The sequence below is a fragment of the Passer montanus genome, unplaced genomic scaffold (genome assembly GCF_014805655.1).
Source record: "Passer montanus isolate IOZ18808 unplaced genomic scaffold, ASM1480565v1 scaffold105, whole genome shotgun sequence".
NCBI classification, from domain to species: domain Eukaryota; kingdom Metazoa; phylum Chordata; class Aves; order Passeriformes; family Passeridae; genus Passer; species Passer montanus.
The window spans coordinates 81,756-97,255 of NW_024357059.1; the positions used below are offsets into that span (position 1 = coordinate 81,756).

General features: G+C 37.4%; 2 protein-coding genes across 7 annotated transcripts in view; one reads left to right on the forward strand and one right to left on the reverse strand.

The window, feature by feature from the left end:
* ARSK (arylsulfatase family member K) overlaps window positions 1-15,500 on the forward strand; it is a 55,907-nt gene that overhangs the window by 16,152 nt on the left and 24,255 nt on the right. For 3 of the 6 annotated variants that reach the window (XR_005628675.1, XR_005628672.1, XR_005628674.1), the window contains exons 7-8: window positions 1,813-2,037; window positions 2,120-2,380. Coding sequence is in view for 3 of the 6 variants with exons in the window: in XM_039719352.1 (XP_039575286.1) it covers window positions 1,813-2,037; window positions 2,120-2,380; window positions 4,676-4,716 (527 nt within the window). In the remaining 3 variants the exon portion in view is untranslated. Of the gene's footprint in view, window positions 1-1,812; window positions 2,038-2,119; window positions 2,381-3,791; window positions 3,815-4,675; window positions 4,839-15,500 lie in introns of those variants that run through there. The other 3 variants (XM_039719352.1, XM_039719379.1, XM_039719371.1) reach the window with 2 other exon arrangements.
* Window positions 5,669-15,500, reverse strand: part of PCSK5 (proprotein convertase subtilisin/kexin type 5) — a 223,235-nt gene continuing 213,403 nt past the window's right edge. Inside the window, exons 31-37 of the mRNA XM_039719288.1 lie at window positions 14,794-15,030; window positions 14,085-14,315; window positions 12,311-12,488; window positions 11,097-11,314; window positions 9,011-9,126; window positions 7,521-7,707; window positions 5,669-6,956 (exon numbers count right to left, since the gene is read on the reverse strand). Coding sequence (XP_039575222.1) covers window positions 6,553-6,956; window positions 7,521-7,707; window positions 9,011-9,126; window positions 11,097-11,314; window positions 12,311-12,488; window positions 14,085-14,315; window positions 14,794-15,030 — 1,571 coding nt within the window. The 3' untranslated portion in view covers window positions 5,669-6,552. The remainder of the gene's footprint in view (window positions 6,957-7,520; window positions 7,708-9,010; window positions 9,127-11,096; window positions 11,315-12,310; window positions 12,489-14,084; window positions 14,316-14,793; window positions 15,031-15,500) is intronic.

Below are 15,500 nucleotides of genomic sequence, written 5' to 3' on the forward strand. Positions count from 1 at the left end.
GTTATGTGTATATATTTATACTACATATGGATCTTATACAAGTTATGGTAGCCTATGTAAAGAGTTAAAAATCTCTTATTTCTTTGTCTCTTCTTCCCAAGTGAGATAATTGGTCGGATGGTTTAACATCCTTCTGTCTTTTCCTCCTGGGAGTTTTTTCATTTGGGCTTTCTTCCCCCAGAACTTTGTGTGCATAATTCATTCCTTCTGTTCTGGCACCTCCCCTTCTCTGTACTCTGAATGCCAAAAAGCATGTACGATGAAAATTAAAACTTGAACAGCCATCTCTATCATATATTGTGTTCTCAGTCTGCATGCTGCTGCTGACTAGTGAGGAAACAGATTACAAGTCTATTTTTGTGACATCTAATTGCTTTGCTTTGTGTTGTCACAGGGAAATAATCTCTCTTAAGACGCCATCTAAGTGCTTTGGTCAAGACTGCCTCCTGCACTGGCTTTGAGAATAAGTGCAAGTGTTTTGATTCCAGCAGAACCTGTGTGATATAAATGTACAGTCAGAACTGCAACAGCTCTTGCCTTTTGTAACAGGATATAGCATAATCTCCAGGCAGCACTAGCTTTGTTGTTATTTCTGTATGGAAATACCTTTGGTTTGCTATTGGAAAAGCAGGAGCTGCTGAATGGCTGGAACACTCTTTGCACATAGGGAATCCAGTTACTGCAAGTAATAGTTTACCGGTTTAGGATGACAGAAGAACCTAGATCTCTTTTTCATTTGTTGGAATATAGTATGTATTTGTTCAAATTTTTTTGCCCATGAATGACCAGGAGCTGCTTGCTGGGGTTTACATGTTATGGGTCTTGGTACTTTGTCAGATGCTGGCTGGGCAGAGGACAAAAAGGAAGATGTGTGCTGATGAAGGAAAGAGTCACCTATGAGTAATTTATATGCACACAGTATCAACACTCAGTGCAAAATAGATTAAATACTACCACAGTGCTCTGTGAAATGGAAAGTTTTGAATTTTGAATTACGGTAAATACGGTTTAGTGGCATGATCAAAAATAGCAGTACTGTCATAGGTGGTTTTTGGACATGCTAGGGATTTTCAGCTATGTTTTTCAGAATGTTTCTGAAAAACCTTTGCTGTCTTTTAACCTGATCTTTTGGAAGCTAGAGAAACTTCTGGTATAAGTTCATGCTGAGGAGTTTATGGATATTACAGCATCTTCTAGTGGCCGTCTGGTAGGCTACGGAGCCATCCAGTGTTTTCCGTACATGCACTATGTTGATACCACCTCAAATATCATCTTTTTCTCCAGTCCTGCCAAAGAAGCAAGTAGCCCTGCTCCTCAGGTTTCCCTACCAGTTATAGGTGATAATAATGGTCACCTTTTATGAAGCATTTCATTATTCACTAATGAAGAATGCTACAGATGAGCTTAGCACCGTTACTGTTCGTGACAAACGGTTGCAGCATGTTGGATGTGGAGCCTTTAGGATCCTTTCATGCTGTGTTATTCTTTTTCTTCTGCCTGAGATAGAGCAAAAGAGAAATGTTTGCAACCACGATTAAGGAATAAAACAGCACCATCTGTCAAAGGAGACTATAGTGATCCCTTTTCACAAACTTCTGTTAAAGGTTAAGTTATACATAGGTGATATATTTCATCAAGATGCTGGGCAGCTTGCCTTGGGAAGTTCCTTAAGATATTTTTTATTGTGTATTTTGGGATAATAATTAGGAGAGCACATTTTATTATCCACATTCAGATATTGGTAGCATTGTGTTATACTTTTTTAAAACTGAAAACTGAAGTAGGATTTTTGTTTTGTGTATCTTTCCTTAGATATAGCAAGAATTCCTGTCCCACAGAACCTCAGTGGATATTCTCTTATACCACTGCTACGTGAAAAAGCTGAGAGCGAAGCGTCACCCAGAGGACCTCGGCCCTCATGGGTGCTGAGTGAGTTCCATGGGTGCAATGTCAATTCCTCTGTGTATATGCTGAGAACTGGCAAGTGGAAATACATCACATACTCGGATGGCTCTTCGGTACTGCCCCAACTCTTTGGTATGCTGCTTTTATGTCTTGACTGACTTCTTAATTTACTTCAGTGCAAATTAAACCTTAACTGACTTTTTGTTTTTTACAGACCTTACTGCTGATCCAGATGAGCTTACAAATCTTGCCATAAAATTCCCAGTAACTGTACGTTCTTTGGACAAAATACTTCGCTCTATAGTAAACTATCCAAAGGTTTCTACTTCTGTTCAAGAGTATAATAAACAACAGTTTATCAGTTGGAAACAAAGTTTGGGTCATAATTACTCAAGTGTTATTGCAAACCTTAGGTGGCATCAAGACTGGTTAAAGGACCCAAAAAAGTATGAGAATGCAATTGACAAGTGGCTTGGTAAGTAGATACAGACAACCTGGATTTCATATGAATGAGGATATAAAAACATTATGCATTTGTAATATTATGCTGTATTTCAAATGGTAGAATTATTTTCTTATATAACCTATTGAAAGTAAAGATAACTGAACTGCTACTGCTTTATGTCAGAAAGGCGAGAGCATTTTTGTAACTAGCCAGCATAACAAAACTAGAGTTTTAGATGTTATTATTCTGTAAGTAAGTGTATATAGAAAGGGTATTGCACAAATACTAATTGTGTGTATGTAATATTTAGCTGATTGCAAAAGTACAGAGTATTAAGCATTCAAACTCAACAGGAACTTCCATTTATAAGAAAAAGCAAGGGTTATAAAACTAAGTAAAGTACCAGTTGCAGTGCAATTTCCTGTGTGTATTATAAGTCTAGATTGAATAGACATTCATCAAAAAGTTGGTAACCAGTACAGGTCTGAACATAGATGTGGGTCATGCGAGTACTTAACTATATCAGCATTCCTATGTTACATGTGATTGACTCCCTACGTTTTCAAGGTCTGCCTGCTAATCTCTTGCTCCTCTCTGGTCATCATCATAAATTAAAAAGAAAAACCCTTCTTGCCAAACCTATGAGTAGAGCAGTTCTCTGAAAAATGATAGTGTGATTTGCATAAAATAAAATAAAAACTGCTTGAATGCAGTTAGATCCTGCAAGTAAATGCTTTAATGCCCATCGGTGAGTGGAGAATTGAAACCTAAAATGTACACAGAGGAGACACAATTGAAGCTTGCAGGAAGAGTTAACGGAAAAATACTGTTTCCCATTTTTCCAGTGACTGACAAAAAAAAAGTAGTTTTAGAAGAAGGTAAGATTTAGGTAACAACTCTTCCATTTATGGGAATATGTAATTACAGCAGTGCTTAGGTTTGCTAATTCTTGGTCACCATCATTGCTGCTATAGTACCAGTTCACAATGACATTATACTTCATACATAAAATGTTTTCTGGAATCTGTTATTAAATGCTCAGTAGTAGCAGTAAGCCAGTAAAAATAAGCATAAAAATGAGACATATTTTCGGATGGCTCCACACTCGTTTAATGAGCAACTTCCCACACAGAGTTAAAAAATCTTGAAAACCTGTATCACATGCCATTATAATTCTTATTAAAATGAGTTCAGGTACAGTTGGAATTACTTAAACAAAATAAATGGGCTGCATAATTAGAGGAAGTATTTATATCCATACGAAAATTTGTTCAAGAGAAAAAAGAATAAAGAAATTTTCTCACTTTCCAGAGGTCTGGACAAAATGCAGTACATTGTCCAAAACAGAGTAAAATAAAATGATGGTGAACTGGATGTGTTTCGTGTGTGTGCTTTTAAATGATTGAATGTTTAAAATGTAAGGAAAATTGTATTTTGCCAGTTTTGTGAACAGTGCTTTCCTTGAAGAGATGAGCCTTGAAGAGAACTCACTGATGTTAGGTTTACAAAACTGCCATTTTTGATAGTCTCTCTAAGGAGGAACAAATAGGAAGAAAACCTTGCAACAACATCTTGTGCCACAGACTGTCCAGAGAAGCCCAGTGAATGCAGACGGGCTTCTTGAAAATTCAGTAAACCCCAGGAATGGGCCAGCTCACAGAGCAGAGCTTGTTTTTGTTCAGGAGACCAGGTAAAATCATTCTTCTGCTGGGTCACATGGCTTGCAGTCATGGAATTGTAATATGGAATACCTCTCCTCCAAAAACACGAAGTAGAAAGATGAAAGAGAAATTATTAAAACAGAAGGCCACACTTGCTAGTGTTGTATTTAGAAAAGTTTTAGTATCTGTTAGTCTTGAGGAATAATTAGAAAGATTTGTGTTTTCCAGGAGACCAGAACTTGATAAATTAGTTTGTGACAATGGGAGTCAGAGCTGGGAAATGGTGATGATAGGTAAAAAGGACTAGAAAATATTAAAAAAATAATTGGATACCTTTATTTCAGGATAAAGTATAAGGAACTTAGCTTAATAGAATGGGCAAAATAATTCAGAAAAACAGAATTTCCTTTGTGTTCTTTTGTGTTCTCTGTAATTTTTTTTACTGCCTCCCTTGGTTCTACCAGTTTTCCATGAAGTTTCTTGAGAAGCAAGACTAGAATTCTTTCCTTGTGCTTTTATTTTCTTGGTCTTCTTTTAGACTCTTGGCAGGGTTTTCTAGTTGTAGACACTGTAAAGGGATACAGGTTGCTAAATCTGTGTCTCCTTGAGTACTGTTTTCAAACTTAACTCTTTCAAAAATATTGAATGTGGTTTTCTCTTACAGAAGATATTGATGCTCTTCTGGGCATCCGTGAAAGGTGTTGATATTTGACTGGCTGGATTGGGATGGACAGACACCCTTCCCCAACAAATCTAATTTAAAGCCCTCTTCAGGAGTCTGGCAAGTCTCTGACCAAAGATGCTTTTTCCCTGCTTTGTCAGATGGGCTCCATTGCCCCCAGGAAACCAAGGCATGGCAAAAGGGCTGAGTAACCAAAGTCCTGAGTATGGCACCATGATTCCAATCATTTGTTGCCCTTCCAGAGTCATTTGGCCCTTTCACAATAATATAATTTCATTACCTATGAGCCCATTAAAAAAACACACATTATCATTCTGGTTTCAGATTGCTCAGGCATAACTAAGAATAAGCCTTTGAAATGTGAGGAAGTGTGTCAAAGCACATGCTCACAGTTGTGTAATGAGCCATTAGCAACAAGAATAAAGCATATTGTTAAGTTTAACAAGTTTGGAAAACCAGGATAGCAGTATCATCTTTCAGACTGATTTTTCACTCTTCTTTTCCTCTTCTGTTTTTTTTTAGATTTTAAAGAGAAAGATAACGTGTCTTTCTGTAGCTTTTGCTAAACATAGGTACTTGTTTCAGCTTTTGTGAAGTCACATTACCTTTAATTCTTCTCTCTTACTGAAGATGCAATGACTAGAAGGTCAAAATTAAAATTGGAAGCAATAAACCTCTCCATAAATCATCTTTAATCTTGCAGATGGAACTATCCTGAGGTCTTTAGGCTTATGTAATACTGAAAATTCCACTGAGGCATTGAGCCATGAAAAACTGGTGGTTTTACACAATTCCTTGTAAACAGTATACCTATATATATACCCTTACTGTTTTTAGAGCAGATCCGTACTGGAAACCTAGAGAAACTCTGAGTTTTAATGAAGTGTGTGAATAACAGCATATATAAGATGGCTGAAGAATTTATTTTTCACAACAAATGGTCATACTTTTCTTTAGAATTATAAATTTTTATTTCTGTAATAGTAATAAAAATTACCAGAAAAGTGTAAATATCCCCTTTGCCATTGTCTGAGCATCCTGAGCCATTTACAATATAAACACCACCTGTTTATGGTGCAGAATTGGTGTGTGCCATGCTTATAGACAATACTGCCCTTTGTTGTAAACTGAGAAATTAATCTGTAAAATGCAAGATTTCTTGACAAACACTGCAGTAAAGATTAATCAGAGGCTGATATATAAAATATTTTTGTTCTATTTCTTATAAACTGTGAATAAGATAGTTATGAGAAGTTGTTAGAATCCTAAGTCTTAAAATATCGTGTCATAGATACACGAAATCACAGGAAAGTACGCTGTAAAGATTATGAAATGGAACATGTTTGCTTCAGGGAACACCAGGTGATTATGAAGAAAATCTAAGTAAATTCCTTCAAGTTGCCTCTTCTGTTATGAATTGTAGAGTAACTCTAATCACAGATTAGTGAACTACTGGCCCCCTCTCCCAGTGTCATTCGTAAAGTAGATACACCCGTCTTGCTTATCACATTTCTAGTAGTGATTGGCAGGGTTCTCCAAAAAGGTCTGAAGAAAAGTTTGTGTTAGTTACACAAATATATATGGGGAAAGGATTATTCTCCACACAAATGCATAGAAACTTGGTCTCTTAACCAGATTATATCTGGAGTGCTACTTAAAAGCCTAGGAAAGATTTATTTTGAGAAAAGGAATTTCTAGAAATATTTCTAGAAATTATTCTTCTTAAACAATAATTAATAGCAAAAAATTTGGAGGTCAGAATGCTATCAAGTAACTAAACATTATTAACTAAATAGCTATGATTTCGTAGGAAAAACAGTAGAGTAGGACTAATTTACTGTTACTAAACTAGTAAAAAGTTATCTAAATGAGTAACTTTCATCATCGTATTCTAGCTCATCTTCCTCATCATCCTCCAAAAGTCCATATTTAAATTTGTGATAAATTGTGCCATCCTTGCCCATGTATACAATGTCATCTTCATCATCATCATCTTCATAATCTCTATCTCTGTATTCAATCACTTGATCCTCATGGTAACTGGGATTCTTGTGGTAGTTGCTCACAGAGGAAGGAAAGGTTTTGGAGTGATTTGTCAGCTTCTCATATCGTCCTTTATTGACGGGCTGGGTTTTGGTTTGTGCCTTTCTCCAGATGAATACAATGGCTCCAATGACAAGCAGAAGCAAAATGCAAGTGATAACAAAGAAAATAGTTTTGCTTTTTTGCCCAGGGGGTAGCGTTGTCTGTAATACGCAGTCATCTACAACAGCAATTAAAAACAAAAGAACAACAAAAAAAAAGGGTGAAATGAGCTTGCAGTTGTCTGTGTGTGTCTTAAAAGTCTGGTACAGTGTGTCTGGTGCAGTAATAGCAGTCAACAAAACACCTATCTTTTCTGGTACCACAATGATATTTTTGTTGTTCTTATGCAGCAAAGATGTCAGTAAGGTTGTTGGGATATCTATTCTTCATTATTTGATTTGAAATAATGAGAAAGAAGCCAAAAAGCTAGCAGGCACACAAATGCAATGAGACTCAGATGTCTGTTAACTGAAGTAAGCTAATTCATAAACCAGTGAGTTTATGAAATGCTGGGCCATTTAACATAGTACTTGTGAGTTGTGAGAAGTTTCCATCTCCCGCACCAGCACCAGACATAATGGTTGTTATTTGAGTAAAACCTTCCCTATTTTGATGAAGCAGTAGAAACATACTGTTTATCAATAGCACATTTTTGCTCTCGTCCAGTTTTCAGGCAGCATAATATCAGCATAATCAACCATAAAACACTTAGCACTATTCCTGCTTTTCAGCATGGTCATACCTTGTGTTTCACTGCAGTCACAGCACTCTGGGGTTTCTGGTGGGTCTGTGTTGCTGCAGCAGGGCAGGCAGCGGCTTTGCTCCAGGAAGAGCTGCATGCTGGCTGGACAGACAGTGCAGTTGAGAGGACCAGGTCCCTTGCACTCAGTGCATGAGCTGTCACATCTCTCACACTTGGGTTTGTTCTCCTTCAAACACAGAACACAAGCAATGCATCTCTAATGTTGTGTGATTTGGACCTGACCTGGCAGTTCTATCCTGTCATTCACCATCGTGGTTGTCATCTCAGGCACCATGAGTGTCAATGTGAAGATACAATACAAAATTCAAAATTTCCTGTTTTCTGATTACTCAGTGATCTGCTTGTGAGATGTAAAGTGTTGTAAAATCTTAGAGATCCACCTAGCTAGGCAGGATTTTAAAATTTACTCATTATTTTAAGCTTTTTGTGCCAGAAAAGTAACTGACATGGAAGAAGCAATGTGAAACGTTCTGGGAAAAAGCTGAGAGTATGAATTATGCTTCTTTAGGGAAGAAGCGGAAGTAAGGAATAAAGGTGGTTAGAAATTTTTAGCAAAAGCGATTTCTCTTCGATTGTATGGCTTTTTTTTTGTTCTGTGGAAACAGCTTAGATTCAACTACTCTTCCTAAAATACAGGCTTCTGGGAACCTCTGTTTACAGAGACTGCCAGAGATAATTGTGATCACACCTGCTTTGCAGAATGCTCCAAGTCAGTGGTTTCAGTGTTTGGAATGCTCACAGTTCCAGGCCATGGTACATTTTCACTGTGAACATCTGGAAACTCCAATAAGCTTTCACCAAACTTGCAGTTAGGATTGCAAGGCTGTTTATCCTGGATGGAAGAACCTGTGCAAGATTGCAGGATTGTAGCTGTTCATAATTTCTTAGAGCCAAAGCTCTTGCAAAGACCTGCACACCTGTGTGGTCCCCAGCCTCAAATAAGGCCATTTTCTCAGATTCAGTGCTATGAAGTAGGGCTATCAAGAAGATATTCCAGGACAGAGACTCCAGGCATGCCTTGCTGCTATATTATTGAATAAATATCTTTAGAAGGCAATTGGTGTGGAAATCTGGAAGGTGGAGTGCCCAGGCTTATGGCACAGACCCAAACCTAATCCTGTTCAATTAAATATACAGCTGTGTTAATTTCAGCCTGTCCCACTGGAGCTTTCTACCAGAAAAGCTGTCAATCAAAAATGCGGAAGGATTTCTTACATAAAAGGCATCAGAAATCCAAGAGGAAATCTCAGTTATACTGGAAGAAAAAAACACTGTATCATTGATAGAACTGATTTGTTCATGTAGTTTTGATATCTTTGTTGACTATAAGGTAATCCCAGAAAGAGAAACAAGGCTTCCCCTGCCAAAAGACGAAAAAAGTAAGCATACTTAAAGATAGGCACCATGAAAAACTCAGGGAAGATCCATGTGTTGTTTGTGTTGTGTACAAAAAGCCTTCAAGTAGGTACCTTTTGTCCTGGTGTCTCCTGGACTTTGTATTCACCTACAGAACAGTCTGAGTTGCACATTCCATTTAATAAACTGTAGCTCCATACACAAGATGTGCAGCTGAATGCTCCTTTCCCTAGACAGGCAAACAAAACACCGATATTATAACAGGGAATGTCAGCTAACTTCCTTTAAAAATTATACTGACCACTACTATGAAGCAAAAGGATGTTTGTCTGTGGCAACAATCATTAGTGCTGGGTTCCACATGAAGAGGTTGGTATTAGAAAAACTTGTGCCTAGTTCTGGGGCTTTATGTGCGAACAAAATTTATTTCTTACGTGTTCTGATAGTCATGAAAAGATGATTTCAGAATCAGTTGTATGGGGAATCTCTGACATAGTCAGGAAAATAAATTAGGTCAGAGCACTGAAGTAAAATGTGGAAAACCAAATTCTGTCCTTCACAAAATCTGTACTTATTTGCCCTGTTAACTATTTTCAACAACCATGAATTAGCAATATTTATATTTGAATAGAAAAATAACCTATTTAGTTGCATAAGAAAAAAACATTATTCACTAGGTACAGCCAGAGGACCATATGCACCTTGTGTGTCAGAGACTCTTTTTAAAAAAGACAGATGCTGCAAGCAGTATTTCTGTGAAGCACTGAGTAGATGGGTTAGTCTTAAGTGTCAAGATGCATCCATCCATTTCCCTGCACCTAGATGTTTTCTGCCATTGTCTGAAAGGAAGAAAATGAAAATGCAAGGAACTGACATAAGCAGATGTTAAACTGCTGAAACTAGTGCAATCCATGGTTTTCCTTACTGCTCTTGACAAAGAGACACCGTGCTCTTTGCTGATATATCAGCTATGCAGATACATTTCAGACTGGTGTGTGTTTTATAATTCTGTCTTTGTAATGATGATAAAAATTCTGTTCCATAGTATTTATGCCAAATAATGTGAAAAACAGAGGAGATGGTCTGTAAATTAAAATGCCTATCTTTTTTGTTGCAAATCCAAAGAAAAATATTTCTGCTACTTTTCATAATGTTGTTATACAATTATGTTGTATGAATGTGGCTTCATTCTAAGTGTAATTTCCACATATATCACTGTGTTGCAATTAGCCATCTGTACTATCCAGTATATCCACTATCCAAAACAGTTTGTGCGTTACAATGCATGGTCTTCTAAGCTGCAACATGGAACCCATTAGCTATAATCTTGTGTTGTTCAGGTAAAAAAGGACACCAGATGGGTCCAAGAGGATTAATGCTTTTTGTTTCAGAAGTGGTTTGATTAAGAAATTAAAGGAAATAGGTGGTTTAATTAGGAAAATTGAGAAACCAAAACCAATGTCTCACAGAGCGAAATAGTATCTGAAAGTTAACATTGTGAAATACATAACTGTATTAAAAGCAACAAACATCACTGTGCTTTTGATTTCTATTTTCCTTTCAACCTAGAGATGTGCTTTATAGGTTTTTACTCTTCCCATTGTAGGCTGTAAAGATGTGTGGTTGGAATTAAGTCCCTTGGCTTTCACAGAGTAACAGACAGTAGGACAGCTCAAAGAGTGAGGTATTTTTCAGTCATTCTTAATATTCATGTGAAAAATGGGGTCCATCTCTGTAAGCCCATTTTTTTATGATGAGTATTTTTGTGGGAGGCCTGGCTGATGGTAAATTCATTACTGTTGTCCATTTTTTTCCATTCACTGATTTGGCAACATGTGACTTGGTCCTAGCCCTCCCTGTTAAGTGGCTGTCTCTCTGTTTGTGCTCTGTGCTGGAAGCAGTTCTGGAGGAAGCTTGCCAGGAATTCATATACTTGGTTTCACCTCAATTATCAATGCAGTAGAAATAAATAAATGAAGCATGAGTGAAATAAGTCACCAAGAGCCAGGAAAAGCTCTGTAGCCCCTGGGAGAGGTCTACATCATCCACTACGGGTGCTGGACACCCAAAGTTGTGGACAGATGGCTAGCACTGTATCTGGTTAGTATCTTTGTGAAGTGTTCCAGTGTTCTTATGGAGCTGAGATTCCAGGTGTTTTGATGACCCCTTTTTTGCTCAAAGCAGATCATATACTTTTACCTTCACAAGTTAAACAGGAAGAGTGGCATCTCTCACAGATGTTGTTGTCTTTGTTTTCATAGTAGTACTGAGGACAAGAGCTAACACATTCCTTTGTGGAGTGCAACAGGTAGAAATACGTGTTACAGGAAAGACAGTCTGTGGCTTGAGGCCCCATGCACTCCTTACAACTCTTGTGGCATCTCTCACATGATCCAGTGGAATTTTGTGCAAAATATCTGAGATAGAGCAGATAGGCATAGCTTTGCATAAAGGCCAGCAGTGATAGGAAAACCAACATTCCTTAGCTTTTTATCATGATTACATCCATTTATAAAAATAATACTAAAATGAACTAATACTAAATACTAATATTTAGTATTTAATACTAATACTAAATACTAATATTACTAATACTTAATGAAAGTATTTGTAATCTCAGTGGAAATAGAATTAATTTCATTCCCTTCAGCCACTGGAATTCAGCTACAAAGCACAACTCTGTATAGTGTTTACAGCAAAAATTTCTAAAATCTGAGTTGAATTGATACACAAAGTATTGAAGTGTGATTTTGCTGAGATATGGTAATTAGATTTTTCCAGCTTAATGGGAGGGACAGCCAGTGTGATTCATTGAACTCTAGTTTTAATTTAAATGGACATGAAAGAGAAATCATAGGTTAACATTCTAAATTTGAATTTCCCAAAACTGAATTTCCCAGAACACTGAATTCACATTTTGAACTTAAATTGATTAATTATAAAGCTTCTCTCTAGAATTATGAATGCTCAGTTCAAAGTTGTTTTAATGGTTGTTTTTGTTATCACCCACTATAAGCATTTACTCAATGCAAAAAAATATAACGTTATCCAAACTTCTCCTCCTTAAGTGGAGGCCACAGTGCTGCTTGGAGGCTCTTCTGCCTGTGCTCAGGCTGACTGACCTATAATTTAGTATGCTTGTTGTGGTTCACACTGTTCTGTATAGAAATAGCCAAGAGCATACTCTGGGCACATCCACACCACATCTAAACAGTTCCCATCTGGGCACCAATTTTGGAGTTTTCTACAGGGAAGGGAGGTTTTCCACCCTTAGAGTACCGTGATAATACAGGAAATTTTCTCCTGAAAACAAAACTCAGTTCTATTTCAGACTGATATAGAATGCTGCAGTGATCTAATTTCTCAAAGCTCTCTCTGCAATGCAGTTTTTAGCAAAAGTTTTTGGGCCTTACCCTGCTGGACATTGGGTTACACATCCTTTTCCTTGTCTGTACCAGCCCAGTTTGCAGGAAAGGCACTGTGAGCTGCGTTTTCCAGTGCAAGTGTCACAGGTGCTGTGGCATGCAGAACATTGCCTCTCTGTGCTGTCAGCATAATATCCATCTGGGCATGTTTCAACACAGGTTCTGTCTGCAGAGACAACAATGCAAAGTAGCACATCATATTCAGTATATGCTACTATAAAATATCTCTGCAACAGTACTAGAGGAAACTCTATCAGCAGGAGGTGCTGACAGATAATGTATCAGATCAAGAAAACCCAGTGTTGGGGTATAATAATTATTTTTTGGTTCTTGTAAATCCATTAGTCCTCATTTCTGTGTTTTATGCATATTAGCAAGCTCTTCAGGACAGGCAAGTTTTTATCTTTGTGAAAAATAGAGTAGAATAATAATGACCAGCAGATGTGATTTCCTTCAAATAATCAAAAGTTGTAAGGCAGGTTTTTATCTGCATTGCTCTTTTCCCTAAGCATCAACTTTCACTCACAGCATTTCACTCTAAGCGTCAATCTACTTCATTCCATGTAGATGATTAATCTGATGGTAAATTTGAGGTTTAATGACATTTGTTTACTGGACTTTACCCTTGTCTGTGGCTTCTACATTATGTTATGAAATTAAATGTCTTTCATGCTGCAAAGCCAAATAAGTCCCACTTTTTTCAGTGAAATTTCAGTCATTGTAGTAAGAATTCTGAATGAGAAGTTAGTAGTGTTGTAATTACCTGCAAATGCATAAAGCTAATAAAGTAGTAGATTACAAGTTGCTTGTGCTTATTACATATTTGTCTTGACAATTTTGCTGCTTGGGTTGCAATTGGGCAAAGGAGGATACTTTCAGGTTCAGGTTTTTTTGCATTTTTATCTCAGTTCCAATATGTTTATCTGCATTTCTCCATCAACTTTACCATTTGTAAGGCTGCAAAACAGCTGAGTGTATTGATAGAAAAGGTAAGTCTGATACAAGGTCTCAGAAATATAGGAATGTAAAATCTGTGTTAGAATGAGACTCAAAAACCTTAGGTTCACTTTTAATTTACACTGGTTTTTTATCTCTTTCTTGCATGAAGTATTATTTAATTTTTTTTTCTCACAATGATTTTCTAAAATTTTTGTTTACTTTTAGAAGAATATGTGGAGAAGAAATGTTTTACTGTGGGGATTTTATAATTTTTTTCCTCTTTGTTTCTGAGACTGTATAGTCTTAAACCTACTCTCTGCTTCAAAGTCAGGAAAGTAATTTTGCATTTTAGCCACCCATTAGATGCAGATTTAGTGATCCCTTTTAATGGATGTTTAAGTATTCCTTTGCTCATCAGATTGCTGCAGGGGTTAAACAAGCCAAGATGAAAATGTGCACCTTTTATAATACATTAACAGTGGAACAACAATAAAACTAAGGATAGCCCTCTTTTAAAATTCTTGTAGGAAACAATAGGAAGAGTACATACCAAGTAAGTGAAATCTACAAATTTCTTTTAGTCATGGTGTTTGTTGCTATTTAGAAATCCTGCATTAATCCTGTGAGCCCCAGCAGCCTCACAGAGTTTCCATATAGCCCTGCTGAAGAAATTATCTCTGCACAATTTAACAACTTGTCATGTCCTCCTTACAGTATTTAGATTAGTTGATGCAGCCCAAATGATTTGCAAATGTGACAAAAACTTGTCTATTCCGTGCTTTCAGTGTAGAATGAAATCTAGAGGGAAGAGAGTGATACTTACTGAGAAGATACCGGTTATTTACACAGCTAAGACACTGGTGTTCAGCAGGTCCTGAGCAGTGGAAGCATTTCTTGTGGCAAGATTTGCAGGTCTGAATTTCCTCAAGGTAGTACTCAGTGGGAGAGCAGTATTCAGATAACATACAGTACCCGTCATGGCTCCGTATCCATCCATTTCTGCAAGTTAGGCAGGTGGTGGAAGAAGAACAAGTCTGGCATGTCCTGTTACAGGCTGAAAAGGACGAACAGGAGGAATTTCACCTTTTCTGAATTTGTCTCAGAGTGTTATTACAGCTTTAATTTTTGAAGGAACTGTAATTTTTGAAGCTGTAATCTCAGGATGAAAGCCTATGTGAAGTAATTTTCAATCTTATGCAAGTAGTTCCTTAGGTTTGCTTTTGCATCAACACTGCTTTTGCAACAGTGAATAGTGTCTCCAGCAATTCTCAGCAATTCTGTAGCCATTTTACCACAGTGATTGCATTGGATAGTAAACATAAGTATCTTTGCTACCTCCCTCTCCACTTTCTTCAATTTTTGCTGTTCCACAATAAACCAGATTATTTTTCTGCCTTAGCTGTCCTCTTCAACTCCAAGATACTGATAATTCCAAGACAACATTAGCTGTCACACACAGGCCCTTAGGGGGTGACCCTTAAACAGACCCACTTGTATCTCAGTATTCTGTGGGGAAAACAACAGTTGCCAACCTTGGCAGTCTTTGGTAGCTTCTTCATAGTAGCTGCCCTCAGGGCACTCTTCAAAACACATGCCATTGTAGAGGAAAAACAAGTTGAAAGTGCATGCTGTGCAGTCATCAGAATTTGGCCCATTGCAGTCCTTGCAGTCGGCATGGCAGGGAAAGCAGTGCTTGTCTTCAGGGTAGAAGTGTGAAGGGCATTCCTGTACACACTTCCCGTCATGCAGGAAAAACTCATCCATACACTCTGCAGGGGACAGCAGAACATCGGTAAGCACACGGGCAGCAAATTCCGACCTGTTAATTGCGAGAGAAAGTAAATCCTAGGAAATGTTACATTGTGGATTGTATGTCATCACAGAAGTCACCAGAACACCTTGAGAAGGTAGGACTTAGTTTTTCAAATCTTTCTCCTCCAAAAGACCTACATGGCCCAACCCTCTTCTGTGTTACAGCAAGAAACTCTGAAAAAAAGTCACTTGCTCAGCTTTGGTGATATTAACCAAACCATTTGACACTAATATATATGGCCTTATTCTAACATTTTTCTGCATTATGAACTTCCTGCAAAATCAGGAATGTATATATTTGAAGGTTTTTTTTAGTTTATTATTGAAATATGAATTTACCTAGAGTGTATTGACCTAAATGGTTGCCTTTGCCTAGAGCTGTGAATAAGTTGCTATTTTATTGTGCATACTGGGTTTAATATGTTTG